This window comes from Vipera ursinii (genome assembly GCF_947247035.1).
Source record: "Vipera ursinii genome assembly, chromosome: 2".
NCBI classification, from domain to species: Eukaryota; Metazoa; Chordata; class Lepidosauria; order Squamata; family Viperidae; genus Vipera; species Vipera ursinii.
Genome location: NC_139513.1, coordinates 12627853 through 12642643, shown reverse-complemented (window position 1 = coordinate 12642643; position 14791 = coordinate 12627853). Strand labels below are relative to the sequence as shown.

Genomic DNA, 14791 nt, shown 5'->3' with positions numbered 1-14791 from the left:
AAAATAAAATAATAAATAAAATAATAAATAAAATTAAAATAAAATAAAATAATAAATTAAAATACAATAATAAAATTAAAATACAATAAAATATAAAATAAAATAATAAATAAAATTAAAATAAAATAAAATAATAAATAAAATAAAATATAAAATTAATAAATTAAAATAAAATAATAAATAAAATAATAAAAATAAAATAATAAAAATAAAATAATAAAATAAAATAAATAAAATAAAATAAAATTAAAATACAATAAAATATAAAATAAAATAATAAATAAAATAAAATATAAAATTAAAATAAAATAAAAAATAATAAATAAAATTAAAATAAAATAAAATAATAAATAAAAATAAAATAATAAAATTAAAATCAAATAAAATAAAATAAATTATCCATATGTATAACAGAAGAACAGAGTTGGAAGGGATCCTGGATACCTGAGAGATTTGATGGACCATAACCAGGTTTCTGGGAAAAAGCTCCGGATGGTTGTTTCCACTGCTTCTGCGCTGTCCCTGCTCAATTCTGCGACTAATGGTGCAGGCATACCTGCTCCGACGTCATAGGCCCTCGAGTCTGCAAAGAGAAGAAGCTTGCACTTCTTTCACGCCTTTAGTATTTTAGCACCTCCAAGCTGTTCTTCCGAGATTAATTCTCCAAGGGGATACCCATCACCCTTACCCACTGTTTAAATTCAAAGATAATAATTGCCACTTCTGAGAACGGCAAGCACTTGTTAAACAAAAAGAAGGAAACACAGGGGATGAAATTCTAAGGACACTTTCTCCCACTGGCCTAGTTTCCAGGTCTACTGAAATATTCCCTTGCAACCAGAGTGTCCGCTGCGGGTTCAAAAAGTCAAGAGGGTAGCTGCAAACTAAGCAAAGTCCTGCCTCTTTGATTGACGATTATATATGTCATCCATTTGTTGCAGGGTCTTTTTCATTTCCTCTTATGCCAGTGATGGCGAACCTTTTAGAGACCGAGTGCCCAAACTGCAACCCGAAACCCACTTATGTATCGGCGGGTGCCGAGTGGGCGTGGCCCATTAGGGGAGGGGCTGGGCAATTGGGGGGGCATGGTCCATTGGGTGGGCGTGGCTGTGTTGGTAATGGCAGACTGGGCGGGACTAAAAAGTTCAATCAGTCAATTCCAACTTGGCAAGATCTTTTTTTTCCCCGCGAGAAGTTGAAATTGATTGATTGATTGAACCTTGCTTTTGTTTTTTTTTTTTGCACATGGCGGAGGCCTAAAGCGAGAATCTTTTATAAAACCCAGCTGAAGGCCTAGGAGTGGAGCAACGGCGCACGTGCCCACAGAGAGGGCTCTGCGTGCCACCTGCGGCACGCGTGCCATAGGTTTGCCACCACGGTCTTATGCTCTTATCTTCTCCTTCTCCTCCTCCCTCTCCTCCTTATCCTCCTCCTCCTCCTCATCTTCATCCTTATCCTATGGCATTTGTACGTAAGCCAGGAGACCACAATGTTATTGCAGAGTAGTAGTTTGCCTTGCCAATTTACCAGCTCTGCTGTAGGACACACTCATGCGCTTCCCAAGGTGTGCCACAGGAGGGTGGGCTGGCTTTGCACCAAAAAAACCAAAACAAAACCATGAGCGGCTTTCCTGTAGCACACCCAAGACCCCTTCCCTTCCCTTCCCTTCCCCGGAGCCGCCTCACAAACGGGTACCACGAACGGGTAGGTTCAAAGCCAGCAGGAGTCTGCCTGTCTGCAGAAAGCACCAACTTCCCTCCCCACCAAAGTGGTACCTTCTTATCTACTCTCGTAGAACTGTTAGGTGGATTGAAGCTGAGGTGAGCGATGGAAGCTCACGCCGCCACCTAGTGCTGGGACTCAAACCTCTGGAGCACAGACCATCTCCCCTATTATTAAGCCACTGAGCCACCGCACTTTGTCGACTCTTACTGACTGCATAGATGTTCTGCAGGACAATCGGTCCCTAACTTGGTCCTCCAGCTTTTCTAGCAGTCTCTCCACCAACCCGGTAAGGGACTCCGTTCCCCCCTTGCTGCTTGTGGTCTACTTCTTGTTCCTTCCACCACTTTTCCTGGCAGTAGGGTCTTCTGAAGAAAGCTAGGGGTTGTTTTTTACATAAGGTGTCTCGAAATAGGATCGTCGGAGCCTGATCCTTTGTGCCGGCTTGGAGTTGATCTGTTCAATGATTCATCAGTTTGGTTTTTTTTTAGCCGTCCAGGCTACCCTCAGGAGTCCCATCCAACAGCAGAGTTTAAAGGCGCCAAGGGTCTTCCTATCCTGCCTCATCTTATGGACATAAAGAGAAGGCAGGACTTGGATGGGGCAGTTGTAGCCACCCTCTTGACTTTTTTTGACTTTCAAATGCAATAGATAGATAGATAGATAGATAGATAGATAGATAGATAGATAGATAGATAGATAGATAGACAGACAAACAGCTAGATAGACAGATAGACAGATAGATAGATAGATACTGTAGATAGATGTTAGAGATACTGTAGGTAGATGATAGATAGGTGTAGATAGGTAGGTAGGTAGGTAGGTAGGTAGGTAGGTAGGTAGATAGATAGATAGATAGATAGATAGATAGATAGATAGATAGGTAGATGATAGAAAAAAAGGTAAAGGTTCCCCTGCACATGCGTGCTAGTCATTTCCAACTCTAGGGGCCGGTGCTCATCTCCGTCATGCCGGCCACATGACCACAGAGATGATAGATAGATAGATGATAGATAGATACTGTAGATAGATAGATGATAGATAGATAGATGATAGATAGATAGATAGATAGATAGATGATAGATAGATACTGTAGATAGATAATAGATAGATGATAGTTATAAATAGACAGAAACTGTAGATAGATAGATGATAGATACTGTAGATAAATGATAGATAAATAGATAGATAGATAGATAGATAGATAGATAGATAGATAGATAGATAGATAGATGATAGGCAGACAGACAGACAGACAGACAGACAGACAGACAGAGGAGCCCGCTCCCACCCTATCATTCCACTTAAGATTCTTACAGTACACGTCCGCGTGCGGTCTGCTGCAAATATTAGGCTTGTGTATCTGGGTGCTAGTAAATGTTTTGAAACCAATGTCCTGTAAAATGAACAGAAATTCATTATGGAATATTACAGAAAGAATGGAAAAGAAACACACACACACCCTCTCTCCCTCCACCCACCCCACCCCTTCGATCCATACACCTGTCCATCTATTATCCATCTATTATCCACCCAGAGTGCTTGCTGTATTAAACTAGTTAAAAATAAAGATGGATGCAACAATGCACCCTTTCCAATTGGGGGTTGTGTCAAAAACACAATAAAACACCCTTTTTATGATCTTCTAATATCCCCTTAATTCAGGGTAGAGTCGGGGTCACTGGATAGAGTTGAGCATTTACGGGCCCCTTCCTGACACCACACAGAGTTTTGCAGCAGATTTTTTTTTCTCTTTGCACCCTGGGAGGGAAACATCTGCCGCTACCTAGGATTGAACTCTCAACCTTCTGACTGGGAGGCGAACATCTTCACCACTAAGCCGCCACCAATGTGTTAAAACTACAATCCGTTACGAAAATTATGATACCAAGGCTGAGATTCAGCCCACCTGAATCTTTTATGACTCGTGGACTTCAACTCCCAGAATTCCTGAGCCAGCCAGGCTGAGGGGGAAAGAGAGAGGTTTCCAAGCTGAGCCATGCTGGCTCAGGAATTCTGGAAGTTGAAGTCCACGAGTCATCAAAGAGCCAAGGTGGCCTACCCCTGGCCTATACACTAAACCTGGGGTCTTCAAACTTGGGCCTTTTATGACTTGTAGACTTCAAGTCCCACAATTCCTGAGCCAACATGGGGGAACTATGGCTGCTTTATGACTTGTGGACTTCAACTCCCAGAATTCCTGAGCCAGCCAGGCTGAGGGGAAAGGGAGAGGTTTCCAAGCTGAGCCATGCTGGCTCAGGAATTCTGGGAGTTGAAGTCCGCGAGTCATCAAAGAGCCAAGGTGGCCTACCCCTGGCCTATACACTAAACCTGGGGTCTTCAAACCTGGGCCTTTTATGACTTGTAGACTTCAAGTCCCACAATTCCTGAGCCAACATGGGGGAACTATGGCTGCTTTATGACTTGTGGACTTCAACTCCCAGAATTCCTGAGCCAGCCATGCTGAGGGGAAAGGGAGAGGTTTCCAAGCTGAGCTGTGCTGGCTGAGGAATCCTGGGAGTTGAAGTCCACGAGTCCTAAAAGAGCCACGTTGGCCTACCCCTGGTATAGGGTCTCTCCTGCTTGAACAGGGGGTTGGACTAGAAGACCTCAAAGGTGCTTTCCAACACTATTATTCTATACCTATGTCTATGCCAAATGGCATGCCACATCAGAGACCAGGGATGGAATCACCTCAGAACATTTAATCGTATTTTTCTTTTTTTAAAAAATCCCTCTATTATCACTCATTTTTATCTTTGTTTATTAAGTACATTTTTTTAAAAAAAAATTCTTTGCTCTTTGGAATGGGATGCTTCGGTCTAAAAAGGTAAAGGTAAAGGTTCCCCTGCACATGCGTGCTAGTCATTTCCGACTCTAGGGGCCGGTGCTCATCTCCGTTTCAAAGCCGAAGAGCCAGCGCTTGTCTGAGGACGTCTCCGTGGTCATGTGGCCAGCATGACTAGACGCCAAAGTCGCACGGAACGCTGTTACCTTCCCACCATAGGGGTCCCTATTTTTCTACTTGCATTTTTACGTGCTTTCGAACTGCTAGGTTGGCAGAAGCTGGGACCAGTAACAGGCGCTCACTCTGCTATGTGGCATCTTCTGATCGACAAGCTCAGCGTCCTAACCCACTGAGCCACCGCGTCCCTTTTCGGTCTAAAACGACTTCCTTTTCTAATCAATCTTAGAGTGAAATTCCACTTTCTGCCAAGAGTTTGGGGACCTTGGGGGGGGGGGCTTACCTTGAGAATTGTATAGGCGTCTCCTTCACCGTAAGAATAGGTATCGGTCTGGTAGCGAATTCCATCCACAATGATCTTTCTGGGAGGCACACAGGGGTTTGTGTCCGGGTCTTCCAAGTTCTCACTTTTGTAGTAGTAGCCCCTGAGGTTTTTTACGGGCAGCAGATCATAAACCTGAAAATAAGATAAGGTAACCTTTGTTGTCATTTTTTTATTTATTTTTTACTGTGGGCACAACGGCACATATCAAAAACGAAATTTAGTTGCCCGCTCTCAAAGTGAAACACATACATGACCCACACCTAAAGCATACTGCATACGACATATGTGTAGACCCACACCTCTATATGTACATAACAATAAAATATTAAGTACTGTCCATCTTGAATATATAATGGAAGGAGGAAGCCAGAGAGTTCACAAGGTTAATGCTGTAGGGAATGAAACTATGGCTGAGTCTGGATGTTCTGCTGCGGATACCACGAAGCCCCCTCCTCCCAGAAGCCCCCTCCTCCCAGAAGCCCCCTCCTCCCAGAAGCCCCCTCCTCCCAGAAGCCCCCTCCTCCCAGAAGGCAACAAGGAAAACAGGTCATGAAGAGGGTGTGTCATGTCCCAGATAATCTTACAGACCCCTGTTCAAACAGCGCTTCTGTGCTATGGCCTGGATGGGAGGGAGGGAATTGCCCATGACCTTTAGTTCAGTACAGGTAGCCCTCGACTTGCGGCCACAATAGAGTCCAAAAATTTCTGTCACTAAACGAGACAAGTCGTTCAGTGAATTTGCTCCATTTCATGATTTTCCTCGCCACGGTTGTTTAGATGAGTCGCTGCAGTTGTCTCGTTAGCGACCCGGTTGACAAGCGGATCGGGTTTCCGCATTAACTTTGCTTGTCGGAAGGTCAGTTCTGGGGAATTCTGGGAGTCGAAGTCCACACGTCTTACGGCTAAGGAGGCTGAGAAGCACCGGTGGAAAAACTAACGGGAACTGACTAAATGGGATCAACATCGTTGGTTCCCACAAATCCCTAGAAGGGGCCAGTGTGGGTCATCAAGGACTGGGCCTTGGTGCCAGTTTTGGATTTTGCAAGATGAAATGCTTCTTCCCCTAGTTCAGAGGTAGGCAACCCTGGCTCTTTGATGACTCATGGACTTCAACTCCCAGAATTCCTGAGCCGGCCACGCTGAGGGGAAAGGGAGAGGTTTCCAAGCTGAGCCACGCTGAGGGGAAAGGGAGAGGTTTGCAAGCTGAGCCGCGCTGGCTCAGGAATTCTGGGAGTTGAAGTCCACGAGTCATAAAAGAGCCAAGGTGGCCTACCCCTGGCCTAGTTACTTGTGCACACAAAAGAGCTGCCAAAGTGCCAAAGTTACAACCAAACCAGCAATCCCAGAAGTCTCCTTCCTTCTCTTTCTTTCTTTCTTTCGTTCTCTTTCTCTTTCTTCTTTCTTTCTTTCTTTCTTTCTTTCTTTCTCTTTCTCCTTCCTTCCTTCCTTCCTTCCTTCCTTCCTTCCTTCCTTCCTTCCTTCCTTCCTTCCTTCCTTCCTTCCTTCCTTCCTTCCCCGCCTTTTGATAGCCAAGAATGCCTCTGGGATTCCATGCAGCTCTCTTCCTTCGCTTTTACGGCACAGCAGCCAAATTGTTCTACGGGGAAATTCAGGGGAGGCTCCTCTCCCCCCCCCCGCTCCGACGTAGAGGGTGACCGGCAATTCAGGCGGCCTCTGGGAAGAGACCTTGAAAACAAATTAGCCAGTGTGGAACTGGCTCGCCTCCAGAAGCCGTGGCTCCTCCATCCCTGGAGGTATTTTTTAAATCCAACCTTTCGTGGGAGTGTTGTGATTCAGGGTCAGCCTGTGGGTTCAGCAGTTGGGTCGGACGACTCAGAGGAGGAGGGGGGTGTTGAAGACCTTGCTGAGGGGGTTGAAGATCTTGCTGATGAGAGCCCTCAGCCAGGCCCCTCCCACTTGGTCACCATGGAGACCCAGCTGTGTGAGCCTGACAGTGTGGATGAAGATGACCCACAGCTGGCCCTGTTCAAGGACGCCCGACGCAGGAGGCAGTCAAGTAGGAGTAAACAGAGGAAGGCTGTGGGGCTTCTCGGAAGGAGGCAGAGAGAGGCCACGCCCTGAACTCTTTATAAAGGGAATGTTTGGGGAGGGCTGGTTTGCTGAAAGCAACCGCTCAGATAGTGTTTCAAAGCTCCTGTATCTTGCTTCGTGTCTTGTTTTTTGTAGTAATAAATTTGGCAGACGTCATTCCAGCCTCTTGCCGTTTATAAAGGGGTTGCCTTTTCTGCAGGGCCGGTAGCAGGCTGGTACAGAACAGGGAGACTGGGGCAACCGTTTGTCCAGGAATGGTAAAAAAAAAGAGTCTCCTGCTTGAGTGGGGGTTGGGGCTGGACTAGATGACCTCCGAGGTCCCTTCCACCTCTGGGACCGAGAAGGCCGCCGCAGAAGGGGCCGGAGGACTTCACAGCCTGCCCAGACCTGGAAGGCAACTTGGCCTCACCGTTCGAGGAGAAAGCTCAGCTTCGGGCTTCAGGAGGAAGACGCTCTGGTCAACCGCGTGGATGGCGCAGAGGGAGTTCTGGGCGGCGGAAAGTTGGAGGTTGATGCTGCTGCCGGGCAAGCCTTCGGGCTCGGCAAATCGCAGGTTCACCTGGAGGACCGTAAAGGAGAGTGAACTCACCGGGGAACATCCACAAAATACCGTCCTGGACTGGGCTTCTCCCTCTAGGGCTGCCCCCCACCCACCCCACCCCCACTCCAGCCAATCTTTGTGAGATCAGGCAGAAGACCTTGGCCCCCTCCCTTTCCGCAGCCCATGCCTGAAGCCCCCACGCCTGTCCTCTTCTCTCCGGTTGGAGCCAAAGGAGGGGAGAGAGGGAAAGCATAAAAAGAAAAAAAAGAAAAAGATGGGAGGCAACCTAATAATGAAAGCTGAAAAAGAAGGAAACAGACCAATTGCTTTGCAAAGTGAGGGAGAAGGAGCAAGAAGGTGATGACTCTCCTAAAAAAGGGGTCCCGGTCCTTCCTCTCTTTATAGATACTGCAGGATGAAAATTTTGCCCCCTTCCTTCCTTCCTTCCTTCCTTCCTTCCTTCCTTCCCAAAACTCATTGTTGAAACTAATTCCTTCTTTCCTTCCTTCCCTTTCCTCTCCCTTCCTTTTTCCTTCCTTCCCTTTCCTTCTCTCTTTCTTTCCTTTCCTTCCTTCTTTCTTTCCTTCCTTCCTTCCCTCCCTTCTCTTTCCTTCCTTCCTTCCCAAAACTCATTGTTGAAACTAATTCCTTCCCTCCTTCCTTCCTTCCTTCCTTTTCTTCCTTCCTTCCTTCCCAAAACTCATTGTTGAAACTAATTCCTTCTTTCCTTCCTTCCCTTTCCTCTCCCTTCCTTTTTCCTTCCTTCCCTTTCCTTCTCTCTTTCTTTCCTTTCCTTCCTTCTTTCTTTCCTTCCTTCCTTCCCTCCGTTCTCTTTCCTTCCTTCCTTCCCAAAACTCATTGTTGAAACTAATTCCTTCCTTCCTTCCTTCCTTCCTTCCTTCCTTCCTTCCTTCCTTCCTTCCTTTTCTTCCTTCCTTCCTTCCCAAAACTCATTGTTGAAACTAATTCCTTCTTTCCTTCCTTCCCTTTCCTCTCCCTTCCTTTTTCCTTCCTTCCCTTTCCTTCTCTCTTTCTTTCCTTTCCTTCCTTCTTTCTTTCCTTCCTTCCTTCCCTCCCTTCTCTTTCCTTCCTTCCTTCCCAAAACTCATTGTTGAAACTAATTCCTTCCTTCCTTCCTTCCTTCCTTCCTTCCTTCCTTCCTTCCTTCCTTCCTTCCTTCCTTTTCTCCCTTCCTTCCTTCCCAAAACTCATTGTTGAAACTAATTCCTTCTTTCCTTCCTTCTCTTTCTTTCTTTCCTTTCCTTCCTTCTCTTTCCTTCCTTCCTTTCTTCCCTCCCTTCTTTCTTTCCTTCTTTTCCTTCCTTCCTTTTCTTTCTTTCCTTCCTTCCTTCCTTCCTTTCCTTCCTTCCTTCCTTCCTTCCTTCCCTCCCTCCCTCCCTTCCTTCTTTCCTTCCTTCCCTTCCCTTCTCTTTCTTTCCTTCCTTTCATTTCCTTTCCTTCTTTCTTTCCTTCCTTCCTTTCCTTCTTTCCTTTCCTTTCTTCCTTCCCTTTCCTTCCTCTCCTTCCTTCCTTCCTTCCTTCCTCCCTCCCTCCCTCCTTCCCTCCCTCCCTCCCTTCTTCCCTTCCTTCCTCCTTTTTTCTGAAACGGGCAATCAGCCTCCCAAAAAGTTGTTATTCCCACAAGCAAATGCCCCATAAACAAGGGTGTCCAGTCTTTCTGGCAGCTGCAGGACAACCGCCTACGGAGGCGGGATCTTCCTGTCAGGTGAGAAGGGCGATCCTGCAGTGGGCCAATGGCAGCCCTGTGGATCAGCGGCCTCCCTTAGGCTCCTCCCCTGCATGACCAAGAACCCCTGTGCAGGTGGTCTGGTTTGGTTCTCCTGAGGAAACCTCGCCTTCTCGTCGATTCCCCTTGATTCACCGAGGTTTCCCAAGAAGAGCCTGAGCAGCCATTTCTCCAGAATGGAAGGGGGTTTCCTGCTTGAGAGGGGGGGGGAGGGTTGGACTAGAAGACCTCCAAGGTCCCTTCCAACTCTCTTACCCTGTTACTGAAAGCCCGTCTTAGCCGCAAGCTGGGAATGAGATGCGAGTCCCTCAGCGAAGCTAATGGTTAAGTGGGGTCTGGCGCATTTTTGGAGCAAGGAGGGTGTACGGACGAAGCCTGTTGTCAGCCTTACCTTATTTGCGAAGCAGGGCTCGACGGGGAAGTCGGCGGAGTGCACCACAAGTTCTCCGTTGTCCAAAATGGTGTAGAGAAGCACGCGGGCCAAAGGAGCGCTCTTGATATCCACCAAAAGGTTCAGGTTGAATGTTCCTGGTTAAAGGAAAGACATTTCAGCGAAGCTGGAGAGAAACCACAAAGCATTAAGGCCGGCGGCATCCGCTCAGTTCCCTGTGAACTCAGCCAGAGATGATAACACTGAAGCAGGTCTAACAACGACCTTAGAACAGGGGTCTCCGACACACACACACACACACACACACACACACAGAGCCCGGGCTGTGGCCCGTTCAGAACCAGGCCCGGCAGGCGGCCGTGCGTGCAGCTTCACTTGCTTCATGCTTGCGCAAATGGCGTTGTGCGCACACGGTTCAAGCGCCCACCGCTCGCACAGAACCATCTCCTCTCACCACCACCACCACACCCCAGTCCACCAAACTGGAAAGATTGGGGACCGCTGCCTGAGAAAACTGCCCCCCCCAAATATGCCTAACCTGCCGACACAGGGATTGACACCCCCCCTCCACTAAGTCAAATGTAGACACGGTTGTCTACATTTCCGCCGGGAGCAAGGCTCCGTGAAGACAGGGGGAGACGGAGATGGGACAGACGGGTCAGAAATGAGAGCAATAAGAGACGACCGCGGCGGCCCCATGCCCCGAAGGGATGTGTGTGGGGGGGAAATGGTAAGGTAAAGGTAAAGGTAAAGGTTCCCCCGCACATGCGTGCTAGTCATTTCCGACTCTAGGGGCCGGTGCTCATCTCCGTTTCAAAGCCAAAGAGGCAGCGCTTATCCGAGGACGTCTCCATGGTCATGTGGCCGGCATGACTAGACGCCAAAGGCGCACGGAACGCTGTTACCTTCCCACCGCAGTGGTCCCTATTTTTCTACTTGCATTTTTACGTGCTTTCGAACTGCTAGGTTGGCAGAAGCTGGGACGAGTAACAGGCGCTCACTCTGTTACGCGGCACTCGGGATTCGACCCGCCAAACTGCCGACTTTCTGATCGACAAGCTCAGCATCCTAACCCACTGAGCCACCGCGTCCCTTTGGGGGAAATGGTAGAGCAGCACATTTCTTGTGGTGCATAGAAATGTGGAGCCTGTTTAATATTTTATAGTTGTTTGCATATTTTAGATTATGTTTGTTTGTATTTTTATACCCTGTATTTTGCTCTGGGAAGTCGGGGAGGGGGGAGGGGAGGGGAGGGTTGGGGGGTTGGGGAGAGGGGAGGGGGAGGGGGGGTTGTATTCAAAAATGTATTGTAAAACTTTTCAATAAAAAAAAAGAAAAGAAACGTGGAGCCTGATTAAGTGGAATAAATCAGTAGCCCTATCGGGGAACCTCCGCAGAGGATGTCAAAATAGCCAAGGAGGAAACCACAGTTACGCAACCATGTCCCAAAGGTTTTTTTTTTTTTAATTTCCAAAACTGGACTTTCTCGGGGTTTGTTTTTTTTTTTCATTTCCTTGAAAATGTTTCGCTTCTCGTCAAAGAAGCTTTCCTCAGCGCTTGGATGAGAAGCAAAACATTTTCAAGGAGAGAAAAAGACCCCCCCCCAAGAAAGTCTAGTTGCCTTTTGGAAAAGCACATTTGGGACAACCACGAGCTTGAATGATGGGGGATCTCCGTAGACCATTGTGCAATCAGTTGCCACCTTGACTTTTTTTTTTTTTGACATTCTGTCAGCCTTAAGAGCTGGTCCAGACAAGAAGCACATCCCAAAATATTAGCTCTGTCTTTATACAATAAAGCAGACATGTCAAACACAAAGCCAGGGGGCCAGATCCGGCCCACGAAGTGGTTTCATGCGGCCCGCGAAGCCATCCTGGAAACAGTGAGGGAACGGCCCCTTCTGCCTTGGCCCTGGCCCAGAGACCCTACTTCTGCCAGAGACCCTCAGATCTGTCCCACTCCTGCCCAGGCCCCCATAGGCACTCTTGATGCGAACGATGTAGAGCTGGCCACGCCCACCCAGTAGGCCATGCGCACTCTGGCCACGCCCACCCAGTAGGCCACGCCCACCCTGGCCATACCCACCCGGCCCCCTGAGGGCAACTGCAATGCTGATGCGGCCCTCAATGAAATTGAGTTTGACACCCCTGCAATAAAGGAAATGCTCTAAAGGGCAAATAGCCGTGCCTATAGAATGAAAACTGTGCTTGTTCTTGACTGTATCACGAGATACGTTTAAAAGTTGCCCTTTCGATGCAACCAGCCACCCGAACTATTTAAATACATAAAATTCAACACTGCCTTTATATAATGGATCTGAGAATGAGGTGGCTGGATGGAGTCACCGAAGCAGTAGGCGTGAGCTTAAAGGGACTCCAGAAGATGGTAGAGGACAGGAAGGCCTGGAGGAACGTTGTCCATGGGGTGGCGGTGGATCGGACAAGACTTCGCAACTAACAACAACGAAGACAGGGGTCTTCCTACTTGGCCCTTTTATGACTTGTGGACTTCAACTCCCAGAATTCCTCAGCCAGTATCATGAAATTCAGGAGAATTGACTATAATCTTATGCACAGGTATCAATTAGTCTACACTTTCCGCTTGCAATAGATTGCTGATGTTCTGTGATGCTGTTGTTATATTACATTATGTAATATTCTCTTCTGTTCTTAATTGGCTCAATCAATGTAATTTCTGGACAGTATACATAGTGCTGGGGAAATATAACTGCATACCACCTGGACACTTAAAACATCAGAATTTAAAACAGAGGGCTTCAAACTTGGCCCTTTTATGACTTGTGGACTTCAATTCCCAGAATTCCTCAGCCAGTATCATGAAATTCAGGAGAATTGACTATAATCTTATGCACAGGTATCAATTAGTCTACACTTTCCGCTTGCAATAGATTGCTGATGTTCTGTGATGCTGTTGTTATATTACATTATGTAATATTCTCTTCTGTTCTTAATTGGCTCGATCAATGTAATTTCTGGACAGTATACATAGTGCTGGAGAAATATAACTGCATACCACCTGGACACTTAAAACATCAGAATTTAAAACAGAGGTCTTCAAACTTGGCCCTTTTATGACTTGTGGACTTCAACTCCCAGAATTCCTCAGCCAGCCCTGGCTGGCTGAGGAATTCTGGGAGTTGAAGTCCACAAGTCATAAAGTTGCCAAGTTTGAAGTCCCCTGATCGAAAAAGATGTAAACATCGTCCCGTACATGGGACTTTCCACGAGGCGCCATTTATGGGCCGTAGCAAGTGGCTTTGTCTGGCTTCAGAAAAACTAAGCAGATTTAACATAGATTTATATATCAATCTTATTCCTTCTTTGCCAGGGAGGTTTGTGCACCAAATGATCATGTCTGACGGGCCTTTCACGCTCTCTTGAGCTTGGTTGTTTTCTGTCAGACGTGGTTCTTTGGCTGGGCTGCTTGCTGTGGGCTTGGGTTGGTAGTTTCTTGTCTGGAACATCGTTTACTTTTTTGGATGGTTGAGCTGACCTTAATCTTGGAGTTAAAATTAACAGCGGACCAGCAATTAAGAGGTAAGCAATATGTGTCTATGGAGATTTTCAGTCACGGCGGTCCCAGAGGCGCTTTTTCGAGAGGCAACTGGATTTTCTTCGTTTATGCTTAAAGAGGTTTCACTTCCCATCCAAGAATGAGAAGCGAAACGTCTTCCAGCAGAACCAAACGAAGTCCAGATGCCTCTTGAAAAAGCACCTTTGAGACAAGCAAACAATACCCCAATCAAGGAACTGCCAAACAAGCTGAGAGTAAACAGCTCAACCAAAGTAGCCGTAAGACACACACACACACACACACACACACACACAAATACTGACAGGGCAAGCCACTCAAACAGTGATGGTGAACCTTTTAGAGACCGAATGCCCCAAATGCAACCCCAAACCCACTTATTTATCTCAAAGTGCCAACGCAGCAATTTAATCTGAATACTGAGGTTTTAGTTTAGAAAAAAAACAACTCCTACATTAACATCTTTTGTCTTAAAAGAAAAACACAATAACAAAGCTTTCAGTGATACAAACAACTATTTACTGAAAGGTAAAAGTTTGGCATGCTTTTGAACAATTCATGTGATTTTTGCTGTTGTATGCATGCTGACAATTTGTCTAACCTTGACTTATACTTTGTAAGTTTGAAAGCAGCACATGCAGCACTCAGGTCATCTGTTAGTCTGTTTCTGGTGTCCGATTTGATATAATTCAAAGCTGAAAACAGCGTGCTCGCTCCGGAGGCTTGTTTTGGCTAGGAAGGGGCTTGAGAAATGGATTTTTCCTGCGAAAACCTAGGCAAACAGTGAGGCCCATGTGCCCACAGAGAGGGCTCCGAGTGCCCCCTTTGGCACACATGCCATAGGTTCGCCATCACTGCACTAGAATATAAACTGAGAGTAAGCCCCACTCCCTACTAGCACTGATGATGTTACCTGGTTTGGGTAGTGAAACGTCTACATTTACAAAAAGCAACCAAGCTCAGAGAGCACCAAGGACTCCTCCTTTCAACCCTGAGTTACAAATATCCTCATTTATTGGTATGTCTGCACGTCGCCCAACCCTGCAACCGCAACAAGGATCTCTTCAAATGCATTCTATTCTCCAAAGCACCAGAGCGCAGGACAAGAAACAAATGGTTGGAAACAGATCAGAGAGAGAAGCAACCTGGAATTAGGGAGAAACTTCCTAACAGTGAAGACGATCAACCAGTGGAGCAGCTTTGCCTTCAGAAATTGTGGGCATTCCGTTACTGGAGGCTTTTAAGAAGAGACTGGACAGTCACTTGTCTGAAATGGTATAGGTTCTCCAGCTTGAGCAGGGGGCTGGACTAGAAGACCTCCAAGGTCCCTTCCAGCTCTATTCTCTTCTGTTCTGTTCTAATCTGTTCTACTCTACTCTACTCTACTCTACTCTACTCTACTCTACTCTACTCTACTCTAATTCTATTCTATTCTATTCTGTTCTGTTCTGTTCTGTTCTGTTCTATTCTATTCTATTCTATTCTATTCCTTATTC

The 14791-nt window shown here is 46.6% G+C and overlaps 1 protein-coding gene across 3 annotated transcripts in view; it reads right to left on the bottom strand.

Moving 5' to 3' along the window:
- Nucleotides 1–14791, bottom strand: part of LOC310636462 (alpha-2-macroglobulin-like) — a 103717-nt gene that overhangs the window by 33700 nt on the left and 55226 nt on the right. For all 3 annotated transcript variants that reach the window (XM_083356320.1, XM_083356318.1, XM_083356319.1), the window contains exons 15-19: nucleotides 9744–9880; nucleotides 7474–7623; nucleotides 4971–5144; nucleotides 3040–3118; nucleotides 445–583 (exon numbers count right to left, since the gene is read on the bottom strand). In XM_083356320.1, the coding sequence (XP_083212446.1) occupies nucleotides 445–583; nucleotides 3040–3118; nucleotides 4971–5144; nucleotides 7474–7623; nucleotides 9744–9880 (679 nt within the window). The remainder of the gene's footprint in view (nucleotides 1–444; nucleotides 584–3039; nucleotides 3119–4970; nucleotides 5145–7473; nucleotides 7624–9743; nucleotides 9881–14791) is intronic.